Source organism: Halyomorpha halys, unplaced genomic scaffold (genome assembly GCF_000696795.3).
Source record: "Halyomorpha halys isolate HHAL.00 unplaced genomic scaffold, Hhal_1.1 Scaffold868.1, whole genome shotgun sequence".
In the NCBI taxonomy this organism is placed as follows: Eukaryota; Metazoa; Arthropoda; class Insecta; order Hemiptera; family Pentatomidae; genus Halyomorpha; species Halyomorpha halys.
In genome coordinates, this window is record NW_027108945.1 from 745,408 (window position 1) to 768,701 (window position 23,294).

The window sequence follows — 23,294 nt, forward strand, 5'->3', positions numbered from 1 at the left end:
AGATCGTAAATGACCCCCTTCATCGACGGTAGGTCGGTGAACCCAGACTGACAGGTGACTTATGGTGAAATAAGGCATCGAACGGGAATAAGAAAACCTCTTTAAAACTTGGCCTAGTTCCCGGGGTGGGGTCAGCTAGCGGAAAACGAGTTTTCAACACTGCCACCGAAATATGCTACGGGGAAGGGAAACTTATTGCCTCATTGTGGAACTGTATTTTATAATAAAATTTTATGATCAATTAACATAATGAATTGATCAAGTAATATCAGTTACTACACATACTCCATTGAAAGGTATATTTTTGTTCCTTCTTTCTTGCTTAAGCACGTAAAACTTCTTGATCTTCAACGCCATTTATTTCTCATTAATTTCAGTTATTAATGGTAATATTATAATTTATTATTATTTTTTTGTTTTGTTTTGTTTATTTCTATTAAATCTATTTATTTTCTATTCATATTTCTGCAAGTATGTAATCTTCGAATTTGAATACTGATAAACTTGACTAACGAGTTTTTCATTCAGTATAATGAGAGCTTTGAAGCTATTATAATAATTAATTTCCAACGTATCACTAGAAATGAAATTTCTCGAAATTTGTTATGTATATTTGGGTATAGTCAAAATATAAGAATCTTATTAAAATTAAAATCTGTACCACTACAACCCAAGAAGAGTTATGAGGGCAGTACTTTGTAAGGAAGTATCATTACTAAGAAGGTGATTTGGCCAGAATCACGCTTGACCGCGTGAAACCAGAGTTTAAAAAAAAACAGAGTACAACCTTTTTGGCATTTTATTCGTTTTCCCCCATATTTTCTCGTGAACGGGTGAATTGATTTTTGTAGTTTTAAAGATTTTCTAACTATACAGAGGTTGACTATTACGAAAACGGATGTAAACATTTTCTGACTTTTCATTCGTTTTTTCTCTTATACCTCTTAAGCAAATGTATAAATTTTGGTGATTCGACAAATTGTTAGACTATTTAAATGTAGACTAAAACGATAACTGGCGTAAACATTTTTATATCTCGTGAATGAATTTTTGTTATCCTAATAATTTTATTCAAACTTTTTTTGAATTAATTAGGGTTTGCTAAAGTAACTTTTATCTATTTTCATTTCGAAAAAAAATTGAATGCTCAAATTAACATGCATTTGAAAACAGATGTATTGGAATATTATTATATTCTAAATATAGCATTATGGCATTTCTTACGCTTGTATATAGAAGCAATAATTATTTGATAAAAAAATGTACATAGTGATTTTTAAAAGAAATGTTAATAAGATAGATATATTTTTAAAGAATGTTTTACATAATTTAATAATAATTAAGAAAAAGGTTTAAAAATTTTATCGTAGCGAAACCATCAGATCCAGTAAACTGGCAACATGTCCTGGGAAACACCGGTGTTACATGCTGGTAACCTGGCAAAGTATATCTATGTACACCTTTTTTTTCAAACGAACATCGAAAACCTAAAAATAGTAAATAAAATTATCTGAGTGTATTTTCAGCATCGGGAAGGAATACAAGTCTCAAAAAATCATGAAGTTTACTTTATAATTTCTACTTTGGCCAGGAAAAGGGTTGGGATGGTGTGAATCACGGCGTGGATGTGATACACAGCCGACATGACAAAACTGCCGTGCGGTTAGTGTCGTACTTCCCCTTGAAGGGGTAACCAATGTTCACTGAAACCCTATTAGTTATACTATAGTAGTTATGCGCTTACCAAAGGTTTTGTTTCATAATCTCAATTAAAAACCAATTTATACTCATAATGGGCATACAATATCCGTAATATTTTTTTTTAATATTTAAGAGAAACATGTTCAAGCTCTTAGTAATGTGCTGCATTGATGATTGCATTTATTATATGTTTGTTATCCAGATGTTATATTATGCATTTCATTCTACTGGAAATGCGTTATCGCTAAAAAAGTAAATGTACTTTAATAAGAAAAAAATATCTATATATAAAGACGCATGCAATATTATAAGAACCAAACATACTGTTAATTATATATAAGGAAGCAGCTTCCTAAAATGAAATTTTGGGTTGAGAATATAAACAAATGAGATTAAGTTTCTGAGCCTTATTAAAGGATTACTGTGACATGACAGAACCAACGAAGGAAGTCAAACAGCGGCGGTGAACTTAAAATATACAACCGGAAGGGGAAAACAAGATCCTCCTCACCGATTGAATTATGGCGGGACTTGGCTCGTACAACTTTCACCGCCCCCACTTCAAGACCAACTTTAAGAGACTTATCACTTTCTAAGGCGTGAATTACTGGTGTCTGTCACTGTATGCACTGCTTGTTAACTGTTAGCATTAATTAGTCATTATATTTTAGCTTAAAAATGTCGAAATTTGCCTTCTATTTTTGTACACATTTATTCCTCACTTCAGTCTTGATTCGCGTATCATAAACGAAACTTATAAACTAGAATTATACCAGGAGAAAAACAAATTTTCTAAAACAAGTGCCAAAATTGCTATTATGCCTATGAATATTCCTATGTAAGGGTTTGAATGTCGCTAAATATAATCTAACTTACTATTTCCATTAAAAGAAGTACTAGACTTTTTTAGTATAATTTCTATTACAATACGAAATAATTGTTTTTTTTAACACATAAGAAACAAATAGGTTCATTTATTATAACGTTTAAGTCCATACACAGCAAATGAAGAAAAGATAATATAAAAAATTGTCTAAATATTATATAAAAATATATTTTAATTTAATTCTCTTTGGGCGGATTGGAAAGAACCCTGAGACAAGTGTTGACTATTTTTGAACCTTAAACAAAAAAAGTCTCGATAAAATCGGTTTTCCTATATCCGTAGTCTCACCATGTGATTTATATAAACTGGAAATTAGTTATGTCCCTTACAGTTTCAACTTTTTTATTTAATTAGATGAAGAGTATTGAATACCTTCGAGGATGTAAAACCTAAAATTTCTGAATTGTTATCGCTAAGAAGTCAAGTTGCTACCGGCAATGAGTATTGGATTATTCTTTGAGAATGAACGAAACATCTGGAATGATAAATTGTCTAAGAAAAGAGGAAAAAAAATCGTTAGGATTAAAATTTAAAAAAATATTAATAGAATGATAAATTAATTTATGGCGAATTATGTAACGCAAGTCAAGTTTTTATAGGAACACTCCGATTAGGAGGGGACTCTAATACTTCAGAGCTAATTCCTAGAATATGCAAATATTCTTGAGTGTACAGTAAAAAATACTATCCTGTTTACAGTATAATGTTTACCTTAACGCAGAATTTCGTGGTAAATTAAAAAGAGCCTGAAATGGGTCTGAAATTCAATGGATGAACCAATATGTATTTTTTAAATTTTAAAAACCTCTTTATTTTTCATTTAAATACAAAATACAATAATATATAAAACATAGGTATACCAATATGTATAAAGGTATACCAATATGTATAGCAATATATATATTTGTTATTTAGAATTGATAAGAATAAATTGTTGTCGAGAATAGCCTGAGAAGTTAGAAAAGACACATTTAGTAGGAATGTGCTACTTTGACTCCGCTTTAGCAGAGTGTAAGATGCCATGACTTTCAGGCTTTAACAATTTACTAAAATCGTAGCAGCAGAACCAGCCCGCTAACGATTAGTTATGGTTGCTCAAGGATGATATTTTACAAGACCATAAATTCATGAGCATATCCAGAGTGAATTATTATTGATATCATTGCAACGATTTAGCAAGTCACGATATTCTGGATTTGTGCACAGTAATTATTATTAGATATTCAAATTCGGAACAAGAAGGTTCCGTCTGCATTACTACTGATGAATATTATTGAATATGCATACATAAAAGTAACCTTATAAACGATAAACAATTTGCCTGTTTGCATGGTTAAATAATTTTGGAAAAAATACCGGTAAACTAACTGTTACCCACAGATTAACTGCTAAATAATTTATTTATTCAATTAGTTGTTGTAGTTACTTTAGTTTAGGGCGTAAAACCCTATAGTTATCAACGCCTTTGTTTTGATACTCAGATTTATCCCTAAGATATTTCATATTTTTTTAAATTTATATAATTATTTTTTGTTTTAGTCACACGATCAAAGCCCCTTTTAATTAGGGGTAGTTAATAACGTTAAATTTAGAGTTTAATAGATTATTTATCCTTAAAAAATTTAATATCAGTTTTATTTTTTTTCTTCATCCTTCAGGGTTTCTAATACACCAGGGCTCTGTTTCATAATAAAGTACAAACTAATACTATTAGTCTTGTAGATTTATCTTAATTCAATTAAACCGACTTGTACAATAATAATATGTACTTTAGCATTTTTAATTCCTGTAATATTACTAATAGTCATCACTATCATGAAAAAAATAAGTATTAGTATTATATCACACTAGTTTCTACACTTGTACTATGAACTAATACTATTAGCTTTCATTATAAAACAGGGCCCCGGTCTCACTCTAGTCCACTTAAACCCATAGTATAGAAGGGGTATTCTTGGAGGAAGTGGCTTACTGTAAAAGTACTATTTCAATATTGACACTTTAGCGGTGATTCCTTGTTGATTAGATATTAATGATTCGCATTTTTATGTCCTATTCTTAATCTAAGTATTGCGATCTCTTCCCTTGCAAGATTAAACGTGGTCCATGGGTTAGTCAGCTTTTTAATAATTTTTAATTAACTTGGTGGACATTAATTCCACATGACTTGTCAACTAGATTTCATTTCTTAAAGGAAGTCTTACTTCGTGCAGTGTAAAAATTACAATTAGGTTGTATTTTCTTTAGTAAAGATTGCGGATAACATATGTTACATATTTGATTTTCTTAAAATGTAATTAATTTGTGTAGTATTACATATCCAAGTTACCACCTTTTAAGATATCAAAAATGTTTTTTTTTCAACTGCGAAATATTTTATAGACGTTAAATGATAGGATAAGTAAAATGGCAGACTATGGACATGCAGAATAAACGATATGATAAGATAAAAGAGAGAGAATGTAACCAACTTCTCCACTTATTGTCTTAATGAAATGTTTTTTCAAATGTAAATAAACATAATTTATTAAATAAAGTACTTCCAGTATTAGTATTCATTTAACCTGTGTTGCTACACCCACCGCCAAAGTGTTGGCCAATTTCTACGAGACAACGATTCCGGAGGCACCTCCAGAGAGCCTAATAAATTTCTATTTCTGAGACTAGCCTTTGTAACTTTGTAACACAACTTCACACGACTCAGAACCATCACCTAAAGATTAACCGTCACCTAAAGATTTTGGCCAATTTCTACTAGAGAACGATTCCGGAGGCACCTTACAGTCTCGGCCTAGCTCCCACCGACATTCTATTGTTTTCTACAATTTAGAGACCTGAAAGGGAAGCAATTTGACATGATTCCAGGTATCCAGGCAGCTGCTGCAGGGTCTCTTACAACCCTTCCGCGTGAAGAGTTCCAGAGAGTCTAATAAATTTCTGTTTCTGAGACTAGCCTTAAAACTTTGTAAACACAAATTCACACGACTCAGAACCATCACCTAAAGATTAACGTAAACTGATTCAGAAGTTTTTGAAAATAAGGAAATTTATGAAATGACATTGAATTTGACACCAACGAGACTTGTTTTATTCCAAAGTTACTTCTAAGGATTACGGGAACATTGCAAGGTTATTCATGGATTATTAGAACGATACCCCACACTGTCCCTCTTTTTGGAAGTAGGGAAAATTCTTGAAATTATAATGAGATGTAGATAGTTGACTGTAGATTAATGCTTGAAGAAGTTTATCGGGGGGTGCGGTCAGCAAAGAACAACATAAATAAACAAAACAATATTTATTTATTTTATGCCGACGTTTCGACCTGAGTTTCAGGTCTTCATCAGGGCTATAGAACAAAAGAGATAACAACAACATTTAGAGTAACATACAATTGAAAAGGAATAGTATACAAACAAATTTAGAATTATATAAAATATTGAATTAAATCATAAATGATAAAAAATGATAACTAATAATTGAATAGTACAATTTTTTTTTTTTTTTTTTTTTTTAATTGATTGATATTTGTGGAATTGTATGGTAGTAAATTGAAAACAGTGACTAATATAATATCATGTAGGTAAGAAGATATGTATGATATAAGATATGCAAGTAGTGTCTAAAAAGATTGTAAAATTAAATAAATAAATGGAATCTGCAAATTGATTCCATTTGCAGACAAATTGTTTGTCATAATGTTCAATTTGCAGATTCCATTTATTTATTTAATTTTACAATCTTTTTAGACACTACTTGCATATCTTATATCATACATATCTTCTTACCTACATGATATTATATTAGTCACTGTTTTCAATTTACTACCATACAATTCCACAAATATCAATCAATTTAAAAAAAAAAAAAAAAAAAAAAAAAAAAAAAAATTTGTACTATTCAATTATTAGTTATCATTTTTTATCATTTATGATTTAATTCAATATTTTATATAATTCTAAATTTGTTTGTATACTATTCCTTTTCAATTGTATGTTACTCTAAATGTTGTTGTTATCTCTTCTGTTCTATAGCCCTGATGAAGACCTGAAACTCAGGTCGAAACGTCGGCATAAAATAAATAAATATTGTTTTGTTTATTTATGTTGTTCTTTGCTGACCGCACCCCCCGATAAACTTCTTCAAGCAAAAATCTTGAAATTATATATTACCAATATGTTAGATATGATATATCAAACTTCCAACAAAGAATAATACCACAATATATATAATTAAATGAAATTAATCCTGGTATATTAACTTTCAATGGAACAAAAACCAGATAACTGTTGGATTTCATGAAGTTGACGGATGAAATTGCTGAGTTTTATATCCTTCGGTGGCATTGCCGCCTAATCCAGCGCTGGAGAACATAGCGAGGCCACCCATGGCTCCATTGTCCTCTGGATGTAGGAACTACCAGGAGTGCTTTATCAACTCCATCCATCAACCCAGCAATTGCTTTTTTTAGTTCCCTCTTAAATGTTTCTCATAGCAGATATAAAACTTTGACTTAGTAATTGTAACTGAATATTTTAGAAATATATTGTTTATTAACATTTAGTTTATCATTTAATCGAAAGTTAAATAATATTCTCATAATTTTTATTAACATACATAATATAATTTATATATGATATACAATGGTCTTAGCCAGGGCCTTCATATATTCTTGCCTATTTTCAAGCGATAGTTGATTAAAAGAACAATGTACATGTATTTCATTAAGATTAGTTTAGTCCGAATATAAGTGTCAACGCCAAATACGTTGTACAGTTATCATTAGTTTTTTATAATTTCGAAGCTCAATAATTTTAATCATACATGTTTTTTTATGATCCGATTAAATGTAAATAATCAGAAAAAATACCATATAAATTTCCGTTTTTAATTATTTATTTATTGCTATTTACAATTGTTATTGTTACATTATAATACATTTAGTAAATATGGTCTAGGTGTAAATGGAGTGTTACAGGTGTGTAGATAAACAATCCATTGGTAGCACTCTAATGTTTTACATTAGCAGGTCTCGTGGCCATCTTCTTCTCAAGCGCCTCACAGGATTGTCAGGAATGGAAGAGGAAGCAAGATTAGAAACTAGTGGGTTTGGCTGGTTAGAGAGTTTTTAATTGAAGGAATGATATATGGTTCGGGCTAGATCGGTTACATATGGAACATTAAGTTCTTTATGTATGACTTTATTTGTGATAAAGTAAAGAGCATTGACGATTTAACGAAGGATTTAGGATTGCAAAGATTGGTTACGAGAGGAATTCGAAGGTTCAATGGAGCCTTATGGATACTGTAGGGCAGTCGGTAGGTTTACGACGAAGGGTATTTTGAATGACGAATGGTATATAAGAGGTGATTTTATGGGATTTGTTAGACTTTATTTAAATCCTCCAATTACGATACCATTCTTTGATATGGGATTTGAGGGTTTGAGATGTAATCAGAGGGTAATTATTAACAGCGAGCACACATATGTCATCAGCATACGTGGTGAGGATAGTGTTAGGATTGGTTGGGATGACAGCTGTATAGACGGTGTAGAGGAGAGGACCGAGAATAATACCTTGAGAAACATCAGCGGACATTGTGGTTTATTTGGAATAATCTATCGATGAGAAAGGAACGGATGATGAGAAAGTATGTAGAGGGTAGGAATCTACGGAGTTTGAAAAGCATTCCCGGGTGCCAGACTTGATCAAAAGCCTGTTCTACATCGAAAAAGTCTCCCGCTCAGTACATTCCGCGCTCTAAAGAAGACGGTACAACGTCCACCACACGATGACATTACTGGATAGTGGGGTGGGATGTTCGGAAACTAGTAATCAGGGATTATATGATCAGAATCTAGGATGGGGTATAGGCGTTTTAAAATCTGTCTTTCGAGGATTTGTCCATGATTGGTAATATCACTTTAGTATCATTTTAGCTATTGACAATTTCGATGGGTCAGGAAAATATGTGGAATGGAGTAGGGCGTTATATATTTAGGTAAGGAATAGGATGGTTTTCCAAGGAAGAAGTTTAAGAATGTGGAATGTTATTACTATTTTTGAATGATACTAGAAATCTCTGTATGATTAAATGCTATAGATAGGAGGGTCATTTAGAGCGGAATATTTAGTTCTGCTTCAATACATTCAAGGTGAATTGGGCTAAGGAGGATATCAGGATGTGGAATAAAGGTTTTAGAAATGTGTTGTCCGAATGTTTGTGATTTTCCTTCATCAGTTCTGGTTCGGGATTCGGTGAGAAATAGGTGGTTAAAATCTTTGAAATTCAACAGTTTTTGGTGGTCCTCTATAATGATTTGTCAGTAGTTGTAAGATTTTCAGTAAAGTTAATTAAATTTTGTACTTTCTGATTTCTACTCTTAGTTTGTTAGTCAATTGGTTGTAATACGTTTGCCAGTTGGATATCTGGTCCTATGCCATTTCGATCTTGCTCTGCATTTTTCCCTTAATACGATACGAATATGCTGTGGCAGGTTATTTTGTTTATTGTTATTGATTCTGTTATCCGATGTGTTGTCAGTCATACTTGTTCTTATTGATGTGAATTTTTGTCTAGTGTCAAGTATATAAGTCCAGTTTAGTTTCCAGGTCACATTTAAATTTGTTTCAGTCAACTCTTGCTGTTATCAATGAAGGAGCGGAGGAGAACTGGACTATGATCTGAAAGGTTACCCAGGGATCAGGCTTGAGAGGGAGAAATCTATTGATAAATATGTCAAGGATATTAGGACGGTTTTTGATGGTTGTAATCCAATAAGTCGGATTTGTTTTTTAATTAAAATACTAATAAAGACCAACAAACAGTAGCTAAAAATTATTTAACAAATGATCAATGCATACAAATTTTATTTTAGAATAATATTTATATATTTAAGGAACTAAAAAATTTATGACAGGGTCAACTTAACAAAAATAAATCAATCATAATAACCTATTCCATTATAGGACAAATAAATTTTAACAATTAAAATAGGATAAAGCTTCCCATCTTTCCTTGTCCAACTCGTTTCCACTCATTCCAGTATTATTATCACTGGTGATTTTAACACCAATATGCTCTCAATCTTTACCTCGTTCCTTATTCTCCTACACATAACACACAATCCTGTGACACCTGGTTTGACCTTTTTATCTGTGACTCTGCAGTGAAAATCCTTTCCTCTTCCCAGCACCCGGTTCCTTTTCTCTCATCTCACGATCTGATCCAAATATCGTACGACCTACCAGTCAAATTCTTTACTCCCAAAATCATATCATACCATAATTTGGACCCCCTTTTCTATGAATCCCTTCAACCTGACCTTGATTCCGTCCAGTAGGACACTATACACTCTTATAACTCCATTGACCCTATGGATTCCATCCTCACTTCACATCTGCAATCTATATTGGACATCCATGCTCCGCTCAAAACCCGAACCTTACGCCGTCCAACTGCACCTAGGCTATTCCGGAAACAAAGGAAATGATAAAACAAAGAGAAGCAGCTAGACGAAAATATTGTACGACCCCCCTGTCTGCTGATCATTTTAATTTTAAACTGGTCCATAATGCAACCCAGTTAGCATTTCGACTGTTAAATTCCTTCGGATTCATCACGCCCTCTACAATGCTCCCGATCCCAAATCCAAGTTAAAATACTCCGTAATTTATCCCTACCAGAATCCAATAACTTAAGCTCCCTTCCAATAACACCTGACGATCTCAACAACCATTTCACATGCCATGCTACTGACCAATCAACATTTCCAGATATTCCAAATTCCAGACAACATGCCTGTTAAGTTGATTAAATCCTGTCTTCCAGTCCTTATCTCCACACTTTATCATATATACAATTTTTCCTTGCAAAATGCCACATTTCCTTTTTGTTGGAAAACCGATTTAGTTCGACCATTAAATAAAATCCCAAATCCTTCTTCACCTAATATCTTCCGTCCTATTTCTCTCCTCTCCATCCTTTCAAAACCAACTCTCAAACTTCCTAGAAGAATGTTCTCTCATCAATCCTCTCCAATCCGGCTTTCGACCTGGGTATTCAACACAATCCGCTGTCCTTAAAATAACCCACGACCTCCAAACTGCCATGGAACACCAAAAGCTAACTATGCTCATCCTCCTTGATTTCTCCAAAGCATTTGACACGCTTGACCACAACATCTTTCTTACCAAACCACGAAATCTTCCTCTATCCAACAGTGCTTTGCGCTGGTTTCAATCCTTCCTATCCGATCGTTCCCAGTACTTGGACAGTGGTTCCTGTGGTTGATAAACCTCCATCAATCACCAATGGAGAACCTCAGGGTTCATCGCTATCCTCTACCCTTTTTGCTATCTACATCAATGACCTTCCAATGCTTATCCAACATTCTCAATACCATTTGTGTGCAGATGATTTCCAAATTTACCTTTATTTCCCACCTTCTGACCTATTAGTTGCTACGGAGAAGATTCAAGAAAACTTGAATAGAATTAGACAGTGGGCACAAGAAAATCAGCTTAAGTTGAATGCAGAGAAAACTAAGGCAATTGTAATAGGATCCAATCACCTCCTGAAAACTATTCAACCTTATTCCTAAACAACAATCCAATACAATTCCATTCATACGTTAAAAACCTTTGTGTCACTATAGACCAAAGTCTCTCCTGGAAAAATCACGTGTCCGATATTTCCCGTCGTACCTTTTCCATCCTTAAGCGTCTAAATTATCTTCGTCACCTACTTCCCTTTGAAACCAGCAGGCTCCAGGTTACTTCCTTAATATTTCTTCACTTTGACTATTGCTGTGTGGTTTACGGGGGTGTCTCTTGGGACCTCGAAGCAAAATTATAACGGTTAAATAATTGCTTTGTATGATTCATCTTTGGGGTCCCCAGGGACGCCTCTGTCACCCGATTTTATGAAGAGTTGATGTGGCTTTACCCCTCCTTTCGCCGTAAATATTTCCTTGCTTTCTTTCTCTATCAAGTTATCCAATCCCGCCGTCCATCGTACTTCTCAGATATCCTTCAATTTAAGTCCTCAGTGCATTCCCGCAATATCCGCTAACGGCCTTCAGCCTTATAAGGAACTGCCCATCGAACCGCAGCCTTTAGTAGATCTTTCCTCATCCGTTCCTCTTCCCTATGGAATTCTATTCCCTCCTTTATTCGTAGTTCTAATACCCTTTCAATCTTCAAATCCCGTATCTTCGACTACCATCTGTCCACCAAATTCCAGAAGAATAACAGTTGAAAGTTTCAAAAAAGCTTTATATATTTTCTGTATTTTATGTCTTGGATTTTTTAATTGTAAATATGTACACTAGCAGAAATTATCTCTTTTCATTTATTATTTTGTAGTTTAATTGTATTTGATTTTTTTTCTTTTTATTTACTATCAGAAGTCATCTTATATTTTATGATATGATTAGTGGTTTTATTTTATTTGTTTTATCATTATTTTATATATTCTGTAAATTATTGTTATTTATTTGTATCTTTTTAAGTTCATTGTATTATGTTATTTATTGGCATCTTGTAATTTCATCTCTATTTTGTAATTTACTCTAAGGCTCTAAAGCCTAATTTTATTCTATGTAAATTATTCAATCCCAGAATAAATAAGGATTATCATTATTATTATTACTATCTATGTGTCTTGCTTGGTGTAGGAACTTCACGGGCAAAACTTATTTCGTGAATAACCTTCCAACAACGAATAACCTTTCTCTACGTCCATTGTTGGGAAAATCTTAATGGACTTCTTTGAACCCGATTGTGCAAAAGTATAGTATGTGGAGCCTGCGTCTGGCAACTTTATACATACCACTACTGCAAAGACAATCAAAGAAGAATTGTGATTAAAAATCCATTCCACACCACTTCCCATAAGTCGTAAATATAATTAATTAATTTCTCTATTCAAAAGGTCGTCGCTTACGGTTTGTTTCAGTTACATATTCATATTAACAGGGAAACTAATAATAATGAAATTTTCAAAATACGTTTTAGCATAATACGGATCTCTACTAAAATTTTTATAATGCGTAATAATGGAAGTAATATAATACTGATATAAAATCAAGGAATTGTATATAATATAAATAGGAATACTTATTTAAGAAAAACTAAGTTAAAGATAAAGCATTTATATAGATAACAATGATTCATAGATATTTCATCGTTTTTTTTTTTAATTTAAATTAATTCATCTCTTTGTGAAAATCCCCTCTTTAACTTCCGATATAAACTGCTAGATCGTTTTTTTCTTATTCCGAATTAGGATTAGCCAAACAGCTGAAAAATGAATTAACCTTGGAAAGGACTCGGGGCAGAAGGATTGCGCCATTGTGCAGGCCGGGGAACAAAATATGACGTCAGCGGGGAGCACTTTGATCAGCGAGCCTTTAATACTAACCAGCTACTCGTTACTAAATGCTTTGAAATTCCCTTATAGGTACCGCCTCCAAAATTTCACTCTCTTTTAGTAGATGCTGATGTTGGTTCCAATATCAGTGTTCAATTAGTATGCTTTAACCTGAATGCAATTTCTATCACGTTTCATAATCATAGAAATAATCGGTAAATTAGGATCATTTTGTCTATTTACCTTACCTACCACATTCCTTCATGATGTATTAATCGAGTGTGTATAAAGGGTACATTACATAAAAACCCAGGGGACTTCAGGGGATGATTCAGACAACAATGTCCCAATTAATCTTCTAATCGAAAGATAATCTTTAAAGTTCTATTTTCTAACTCTGGAATATTTCAAAATAAAACTCTTTTATATCTTGTGAAAATGATGTTCCATACAATTTCATCCAACCCAAGGGGAGAAGACGAACTAGTATTCATATTCCATTTCTTGGATAAAGTATGTACTCATAATGTAATCATACTTTTATGAACAGTGTCACAAAATTGTAAGATATCATTAGATAGAAAAAAGGTTTTCAAAAAATAAATTATGAACAACAAATGTTCAAAATGTCCCTTTTCTCTGACGAGTAAGTTTGGAGCCTGGGCCTGAAGTCATTATCATACGGTACCCCTTAGGCACACCAGATCCTAACCCAGGGCTCCATAATCTATAAAGCCCTCTAATTAATATATTAGATAAATTAACCCTCTACCGGAGACGATAGGTAATGTTGGTTTGGGCCACTCTAATTTAGGTCGCTAAATTAGGTCGCATCTCTTTTACCCTAACATCTCCAAACTTAGATTAAAAGAGGTTTAGTCCTATTTCCCAAGAGAGAATCCCCAAGCCGATAGAGATAAGACTAACTTATCAAATTAGTTTTTGCCCAGTTAAACCTGGATTTTGTTTTAATTATAAAGAAATCAGAATAAAGATCGATACCATTAGTAATTAATTGACCATTGGTAATTCCAAGGTTTTAACGTATTTTTTAAACTAGAAACGGGTAAGTACAACTTGAGATAAAGATTAATCAGCATCTGGTGGTGTAAGATTAATTTTTAAAGAACAACGTTTCTAGAAATAATACAGTTGTTGTTTAATGAAAGATTGAACAGTTTATTTCAGAAATAAGGGAAATGTACTTTTTTATTTGAAGGAAGTAAATAATAATTTGGCTTACAAGGAGAATGCAAGGACTTTGGGCTACGGATTTAATTCAGATTTTGTTAGACGGTAGATTTTGTTTTCCTGTTGATGATGATTTATAGGAGCCATTACTAAATAATTTTTTTAGATATTTGCAGTAGAAAATGCAATTCATTCGTTAGATAAAGTTCTGTAGCAAACGATTACACATCATCTCGTTAAGAAAGTCTGCTTTCCGCAAGAATTACAAAGCAGCAGATGCCTTTGACTTAATACTGCTCTAATTCGATGCGTGAGATGCTTTTCTAAATTATTTTTCATTTGTTTTTATGACAAGTTTCGCCATTGTACGGGCAATGAGGGGTAAAAAACTAGTCATATTTTTATATTAACCCTTTTAATCTGATAACCAATTTATTTATAGTTTTCTTTCACAATTTTTTGTAACCATTAAAATTACCAATTTATAATTTTTAATTTTATTAAAATTAGCTCTATATTCGTTAAAAATATTAGGTTAAAATGGACTAGGTACTTACGTTGTTTTCGTCGAAAACCCTGAAGACAAGGGACGCGAACTTCGTGGGATCGCCTTGTGGGAAAAACTGCCTGTATATCTTGATGAATCCCTGGAATGAAAAAAATTGTTAATAATTATATAATCTTTACACATTCTTGAGATTGGTTATTATTGTTTAAATAAATAGATTTTATCCAGTTTTAGTCTCGAAAACAATTATTATTTTTATGTAAGTCCGATGATTCGGCCAATTCGGCCATCCTCAAGGACAACTTAAAACAATTTCAGAACCACATCATTAAAAGAAACAACAAGATTATACTGGCTGTTCTGCTCAGATCATTAGTCCACAGTTATCCTATTTTGCCAATTTTTATCACAGTCAACCTTCTCTATTATAATTTATCACAACAATTGTGACCAAAATAGTGTAATTGTGGACTGAAATTAATGACCAGGGCAGAATAAGCTGTATAAAGTTATTTTTTTCCCAATATTATATGGTTCTGAAATTGTATTAAAATCGGTCTTGAGGATGGACAATTTGGCAGAAACGTCGGACTTAAAAATAATTAAAAATTGTTTAGAGAGTAAAATTCGATAAAATTTATTTATTTAAACATTGCTAATGATATTCACATTTAAAAAAATTTCTATGTTGCATATTTAATTGGTAATACTAAGGTATTTGAATATATCACTCCATGATTATTCCACCACTACCAAATAAAGTAGTTAGTAGCATATCTACCACTGAAAGAACAACGAATAATAATCGCACAAAGATAGGTCATCTCAAGTCAACAGTAAACTGCAAACTCTCTCTCTAGAACACCAGACTTGTATGAACAAGATGAATTTATTTCGAAAAAGTGAAATATTTTGTTTTGCTTGGTGTGAATAATGTCTTACATGATTTTTAAAATCATTTACTTCCTCATAAACATATTTGACGTTAATATATATTTTTGTTTTCTCTTAAGTCGTAATACTTAATTTAAGAATGACTTTTAATTTAAGTAATGAATTTAATTTAATCTAATTATTAAATTAAAATAAAGGAATAAACTGAAGCAATTAGGAAACATAATGTATGATGAATAATGAAGAGAGGATCACCCCAATATCACTATGAATTCCAAACATCTATTCAGCTATAAACGGATTCCAGACCGGTCCAATATTATTTATGCGATATGGGTATTCACAAGAAATGGTTCTGATCTGACAATGAAGTAGTTCCATTGCTTATTTAGATTAATAGTAATTTACAGATTATCAATCAATTCAACAATCTTGCTTAGCTATATTGTTTTATTTTATTTAATTATTGAAGTTTATAACTGAATACTTGATAATACAGAACATGAACTGTAGAAATAAGGAATCGATCTTCTGAAATCCACATAGGAAGGAGTAACCAACTGGCAACACTCAAATGATAAAAATATTATTTTATTTTCTAATTCCTTAAATGGTTGGACAATCATAATGGAGGAGAGTTCTTGTATTAAATTATTTAAAATATTATAAAAGGGAAGATTTAATAGCATTATAAATTGAATGTACAAACCATTGTGTTTTAGGTCATTTGTGAGAATACTAAGCATTAATAACACTATCCAAACCAATAGTGACGCTAATTTCCCTCTTGCTTCATATATATTGAAAGCAAACTGATAAAGAATATTATTCTATGTAATTATTATTTATTTTTAATTTAGAATTAGTTTCAGTTCTTTTAAAATTATATCAGTATAGGTATTAGGTTTGAAATATTATGGAATAGTTTTAATTTAATTTATTTTTTCTAAACTGTTTTCTTTTTCATTCATTCACTTAACTCATTCGAGGCCGATTGCAAACCGTATGAGTAATTGATTTACGAGCCTATAAGAAACCGTATGTTCAATAATAATAATGAGCATTTATTATTTATTCCAAGTAAATCAGTTGTCAAGATAAATTTTTTTTTAGAATTAATAGTATCTGTAAAGTATAGAATAATGAAATTTGGCATTGGTTTTATTGCGTACCTACAACAAAATGTTTATTAATATTAATGAGGTATTTATATTTTACATAACATTGCACACTGGTGTCCAATCCCCTCCTCAATATAAACATTTCTGAGCGAGCAGCATACACGTTCTGCAATTATGGTATAAAAGCGAATTGGGTGATGTCTAGTTTAGGGTTTAGTCTGTATGAAGTATATGTTAAAGGGATGTACTATGACAACATAACTTTAAGTAGCTTTGAGAAAATAATTTTTATCCGAAATAAGAGGGTAAGTGAAAGTTGTGTTATGTGGGTACCGCGTTGTGTAAGAAAGTTCTTGCAAATAATATCTTTTCATGAAGGAAACAATAAAATAAATTTTACTCTACCTAAAAGCGGTTCATACTTATCAACATGCGTTAACGGGAACCTCATTTTTTTTTTAATTTGAAAAGACTGATATTTAACAATATGGGATCAAATAAGTAACATATTATGTTTCAACTGTTAAGTTTAAATTTATAAATAAATAAGATCTAATAGGAAAAAAAGAAAAGAACCAGGGAGATGGGACAGCTACAGTAGGAAAAAAATTTCTTTCAGAAACAATATCGATCAACCAATGATAACTAACTGGGCCCAAGATCCTTGAGTTGGCAATATTGCAGCTAATGATGCGGTACAGATTTTAGCCATTAACAAGTTGCAGATGTTTGCCGCTCTGTTGGATATCTAGATGGCGCTTAATGCTCCCAAACTCTGACTAATATAATCATGATTTCATGGGGGAGAGGGCAGAGTTGTTACTTCATGCCATTCAATATATAATGTATTATCGGCCCGGGAAGTTGAGGAAAAGGACTGCAGTGTATAAATTTTATAAATGAGTAAAGTAGGCTTGAATAAAATGAAAAGAAGGTTGGAAAGGTCCCAGACGTTAAAATAATTAGTGGTAATGAAATTTTAATTAAAGAAAACCAACTGAAATTTTATCTCGTTCCTCAGTCTCATAATTTTAATACCTCATAATATGTATATATATTTTCAGCCTACCTATTTAAAGAGTATATCTCCTTATACTATAGCGTTAAAAAAGTACAGGTATGCAGAGCAGTGTTCTGTTAATTTGTTTTCATTTTATTTTTTTATTATCCCACTCCCAGTTATTTCTGTCATAAGGAGGGAGGGTCATCTACAGATTACCATCCTATTTTAACTATGACGAGGAGTCAAGATTTCATTTTGTTGGACCGCCACAGATATAAAAGTTAGCCTCCTTCAGTCGGATCCAAACCGGCGCCGTTGCAGTCAAACTAAGTCTAAGCTTTAACTTGCTCAGCTATAAACGGTAGTATTTCGTTTATTCGTTTGTTGTGTGAGGTTTGGCTGTGTTCTGTTACTGACGCACCGTGGAGATCGTGTAGCATGACTTGGTGATTTTGTTTGAAATGTTTGTTGCTTGTTTATGAGAGGTTTTTTAGCTCTCTCATAGATTTGTGAAGTATTTGTCCAAATGGGTTTCGGTGCACACCTATTTGTGCAGTCACTATCTTAGTTTAGTGCATATCATCTGTGAAATAGAGTGAAAATACATTATTTAAAATAAACCGCATCTGTTTCACATTAGGACTCTATTATAGACATGGTTCTCAATAATTTCAAAATAAATAATAATAGCAACCTCTTGTTTACCATTAAATATGTATATATATATATATATTGCTATGTACTAGTAGCAGATTTACTTGGGATGCCAGGATAATCGCTGAAGGTAATTATCCAAAAATAAGTTAATTAATTGATTATAAATTGAGTCCTAAAAAACTATTATTATAATTGGATTTCTTTCCAAAGGCTGTTTGTGTGATTACCAATTAAATACATTTATATTTATAAAATGTTGTTACCATTAATTATATAGGATAATAAAGAGTGATATTAGGTTATATAATAGTATATAAACTACATAAAGAAACTAAGTATTTATTTACAATTTGTTATTATAATTAAAATCATTCAAATGATTCAGATAAAGGTTGCCATAAAATATAGATTATCACACGATTACTTATTAGTTAATTTATACTTATAGCTGCTGATGCCGTGGGATGTAGTGCCGTAGGTGTCTTCTGTTTCATAAGGGATGTCCAGGTCTGGTGGCCCTTATCACGACTTCGTCTGGTCGAAGTGCATCCTCTATGTCTGCCTCCTGGCTATGGTCCACCCCCGTCTAAGCCTTCCTGTTGAGTGTGTCCGTCTCTCTTCTCAATTTTCTCTGTATTTTTCTCCCACTTCCCTTTAGGGGCGTTACCTTATTTTTAAATATCTTCTCTGATTGGTTATCGATGTCCGAAGACTCCCGATGCAGGCGTCCCCCTCCTCAGGGCCGAGGATGTGTAACAAAAAGTTTGACTTGTCCAGGAAGGGCCTGCACCTGGTTAATTTGATTCTGGTCCCTCGTCACAAACTATCATTTTTGTTAGAACACTTAAAGGTTAACCAATCTAATTTTCTCAGGGGCCTCTGGTAATGTGACAAACTTAATACAGATGTTTTCATATCCGGGGACGCAATAAGAGACTCCTACCTTAATAAAAACCTTAATAAACGACATATTGTTGAAATCATCGCTAATGCCTCGATACATAGCAATATATATATGTCCATGTCCTTTAAACTTCCAATTATACTGGTTTTTGCCAAAGATAGGAAGAGTTTTTGTAAACGGAATTTGTTAAAAAATAATAGACTTGAAATAAGAAATATTAACGAACTGAAAGTAAAAATAAACTATTTCTGAAGCGAATCTAACTAAAACTTGAATTTTTTAAATGAGAGAAATGCTTTATTCAGCCATGTTGACCAATGACATTAGGTTGCTACATCACAAAGCATCAATCCATGATCGGACATCTACACAATATATATATTCATATGTTATAACAATAAGTTTTTTTTTCTTCATCCTTTTTGTTCTCTATTTTTCTAATTTTCCCATTCATTCTTCAAAATCAATACCAGTCTACAAATCCAAATACTACAAATATTAAACACAATAATAACTAGAAATATTTTGTTTTATTTTATTTCATTCATTTCACTCCTCTTTCCTTTTTTTATCAATTTAGCAATTTCATTACACTTAACAACTTTATTCCATTTCCTTGACAATGCTATTTTCCCTAACTCACTCTCTCAGACCTCCCAATTCCAGCGATCCGCTATCCACGTTCGATCCGTTAAACGAATTAATAACCAGACAGCAATGTGGGGTGAAAACAAGGACATATAAAAGTCATCGCTCTAGATCAGTGTATACAAAGAAACATAAATTTAAAAAAAATTATAAATGTACAAATTTAGGAAAAAAAACACAGAAAGTCAGTTAAAAGAAGGAAATACTTCGATAAATAGATAAGTTAAAGGAAATCATTTAATAAATAAATAAGTTAAGGGAGTACATAAATTAAAACACAATGAATCATCTCGGGGCTACGTGCCATGCAGGTGATGATGTATGATCTCCAGGGAGTCCAAAATAATTTTTCCGCCAAGATCGCAATATCTCCGATGCCAACACCTAGGTCTTCCAAGAAGCTCCTAGTTTTATCTGATATTTTTCGAGAGATCCAAACCAGAGGCCTCTCCCAAAGAATTCTTTCTCTCCAAGGTCTCGTGGAATTTTCCCTTAAGGAAAGGGACGCATTTTTCATATATTTCCTTTTTTCCCCTTTCCACTCCAACCACCTGATCGAGATCATTATTTTCAAATCTAACCGTCAGATCCAAGACCAGAGCCGTGCTTCCTGTTTTAGAATATACCACTATATCAACGTATCTTACGGATCAGTAAGTGCCCACACAATAAACCACATCACAAACAGGTGAAATATTTTTTTCCCTGGAACTACATCAATTCATTTTCCACCCTGTGGTTTCGGTGTGTTATGAGCAAGGAGTTGTTGGGACATTTTCCCAGCACATGAGCTGGTGTTTTGAGACAGAGGGACCCAACTTCTCTTTGCTGTCCCTGGCTCCTGGGACTCCACACAGGAGTGTATAGTTTATATTTAGTTTCAATGCGTTCGCCCAGTACCAGCTACTCACACATATATCTCTTAGCTTTCGGGGTCTTTTTGAAATGGCGAACACCACTACCCTGCCACTTGCAGTTGGCCCATTCTTCGAATGCATTCTCTCGCAGTGACTGGCGTAGAGCTCTCACATTTTGGTAGCTCTGATCCACAACCAGTCTATCGGCACATACCGCGATTTCAGCTTCGTTACTAAATATAGACTGGAATAGGGCATTCGGAACATTCGACAGTCGCTGTGCAATAGACCAATGCTGCAGAGGAGTCGCACATTGGCAGTAGATCAAGCCAGTCCCCGATATCTCCTGGGTATAACATATAACATCGCCTACGATGTGTTAGCAGAGAGCCCGATGATGGCCTTGATACTCCTGTGGATATTGGTATTCCCTTCAAAATTGCAGGACGTATCTTTTTAAGGAGCGCTGTCTGGAAACTTATTAAAGTTCATTGAAGAGAAATCCATAATGTGAAAAAGACATACTTTATTGGTGGTGTTGTCCTATTCATGATTATTCAGGATATTACAAATTAATTAATGTATTTTATTCCTTTATACTGCTTTTAATTAAGTCGGTACTAATGAAAAAAAAATGCTAGACATTTTTTATGTGTTTATTTATTACAATTTGCAACTGTATTTACATAATACCACATTAAGTAAATATGATGTAATATAAAAATGGAGGGATATAGACATATAGAAAAACTACCCATCGGTAGCAGTTTAAGCAAATTTCTTCGCTAGAAGGTCTTGAGGCCATCTTCTTTTCAGGCACCTCGGAGGATTGTCAGGAATAGATGAAGCATGGTTAGGAAGTAGAGGGTTTTGGTGGTTTGGGACTTTATAATGGAAGGATTGATATCTGGTTCGGGCTATATGGAACATTGAGACCTTTATGGATGGATGATTTTATTTGTGGGAAAGTAGGGAATTGAGGATTTTGGATTGTAAGTATTGGCTACAGGAGCAATTGGAAGATTAAGAGGAGCCCCAAAGCTCAACTCCCTAAGTGTAGACTGGCCTTATAATTGTCATGTAAATCAATAGAAAAAAATTTAATTTATTGAACCACCCTATTACAAACAATACATTTGGTAATTGTTCTTCAAACTATATGATACTCTATCTAATCAATCGTTTACCAGAAGAACTAATAAATATATCAACCACAAAGAAAACTAAACAAGAAATATTTGACTGGGTACTTTCTTATTTGTATTATTTCCAGTAACTGATTTTGATAAATACAATGACCATATCTACCTTTATTTTTTTCTTAACTCTAAATAATTATTCATTATATTACGATGAAAATTAGCTACATATGTGTGTACTTAGTTACAGATATTATTTGTTTAGATATTAATAGACCCTTATTTTTATCGTATTCTTATATCACCTTGTTTTATTCTCATTATTTTTCAATTCAGATTACTTTCGGATATTTTGGTTAGTGTTATTTTTTATTAATTTATTTTGTTTTTTTAGTTTCTTTTTAGTATTTTTAAATTGAATTATTAATTTTACCATTAGAGATAAATTTATCTTGTGCTAATCTAGCTTATAAATTGTAATAGCACCCACAGCACCCTAATATTTTAAATTGTAATTAATAAATTTAACTTACGTATAAAAAAAGTATATTATCATTTTTATGTGTTATTTAGGAAATGACCGACAGATGTTGTCACCCATTCGTACCATATTTGATGTTATATTCTAAATGAATAAAAAATGAAATCTGTACAACTACTACCCATAGCTTACTGAAGTATATTTATCATTTTGTAACGTGTGTTACAAATGAAATTAGCAACACGGAACAACATGAAGATTTACTGTTGAGTTATTAGCTACAAGGAATCCAATCACAGAAATTGATTGTTTAATATGCCTTAGACTGGACTCAGATAGTAAGAGACTTAATATCGGCTCTAATGCTGCTCGTGGTGAGGAGTAATATTGGACTGGCAAGTTATCGATACAATATAGTCAAATTAGAAACGGAAGCTCATTAGTGAAGATAAGAAAAACTCGTTAATGGTTTGTTTCAGATCAAAAACGTTTCGGCTACTAGGCTATTAACAGCCTCGCTTAATTTTTTTAAAAATGTTTGCATTCTATTATGCCAAAGTTTTAATATATATTATTTAATTACATACACAAAACATTTTATTTCTTGAAACAAAGGAAATATTACCAAAAAAAATAGCATTCTATGATAATCGTGAATTACCCCATATAGGTTATTTAAAGTAAAAATTAACTATTGACATAACAGCCACGTAAACTCTAACGTAACGTAACGTTTATCTATAATTTATGTTTAGCTATGCAAGTTATTGTACATTTAAATGTATTGTAAATCATATTCCTAAAAATGAATTTTTACCTGAGGAAAATATATCTCATTTGTTAATTATCAAATTCTTAAGGTTAAATTCCCTATTTCATTTAAAATGTGTTATCTACTAATCAATATGTTATCTACTATCAATATTATAT

At 32.4% G+C, this 23,294-nt stretch overlaps 1 protein-coding gene across 1 annotated transcript in view; it reads right to left on the reverse strand.

Moving 5' to 3' along the window:
• The window catches only part of LOC106686751 (frequenin-2), a gene marked incomplete at its 5' end in the record, with an annotated part of 186,989 nt that overhangs the window by 107,222 nt on the left and 56,473 nt on the right, over positions 1-23,294 (reverse strand). Inside the window, 1 exon segment of the mRNA XM_014430237.2 lies at positions 14,710-14,799. Coding sequence (XP_014285723.2) covers positions 14,710-14,799 — 90 coding nt within the window.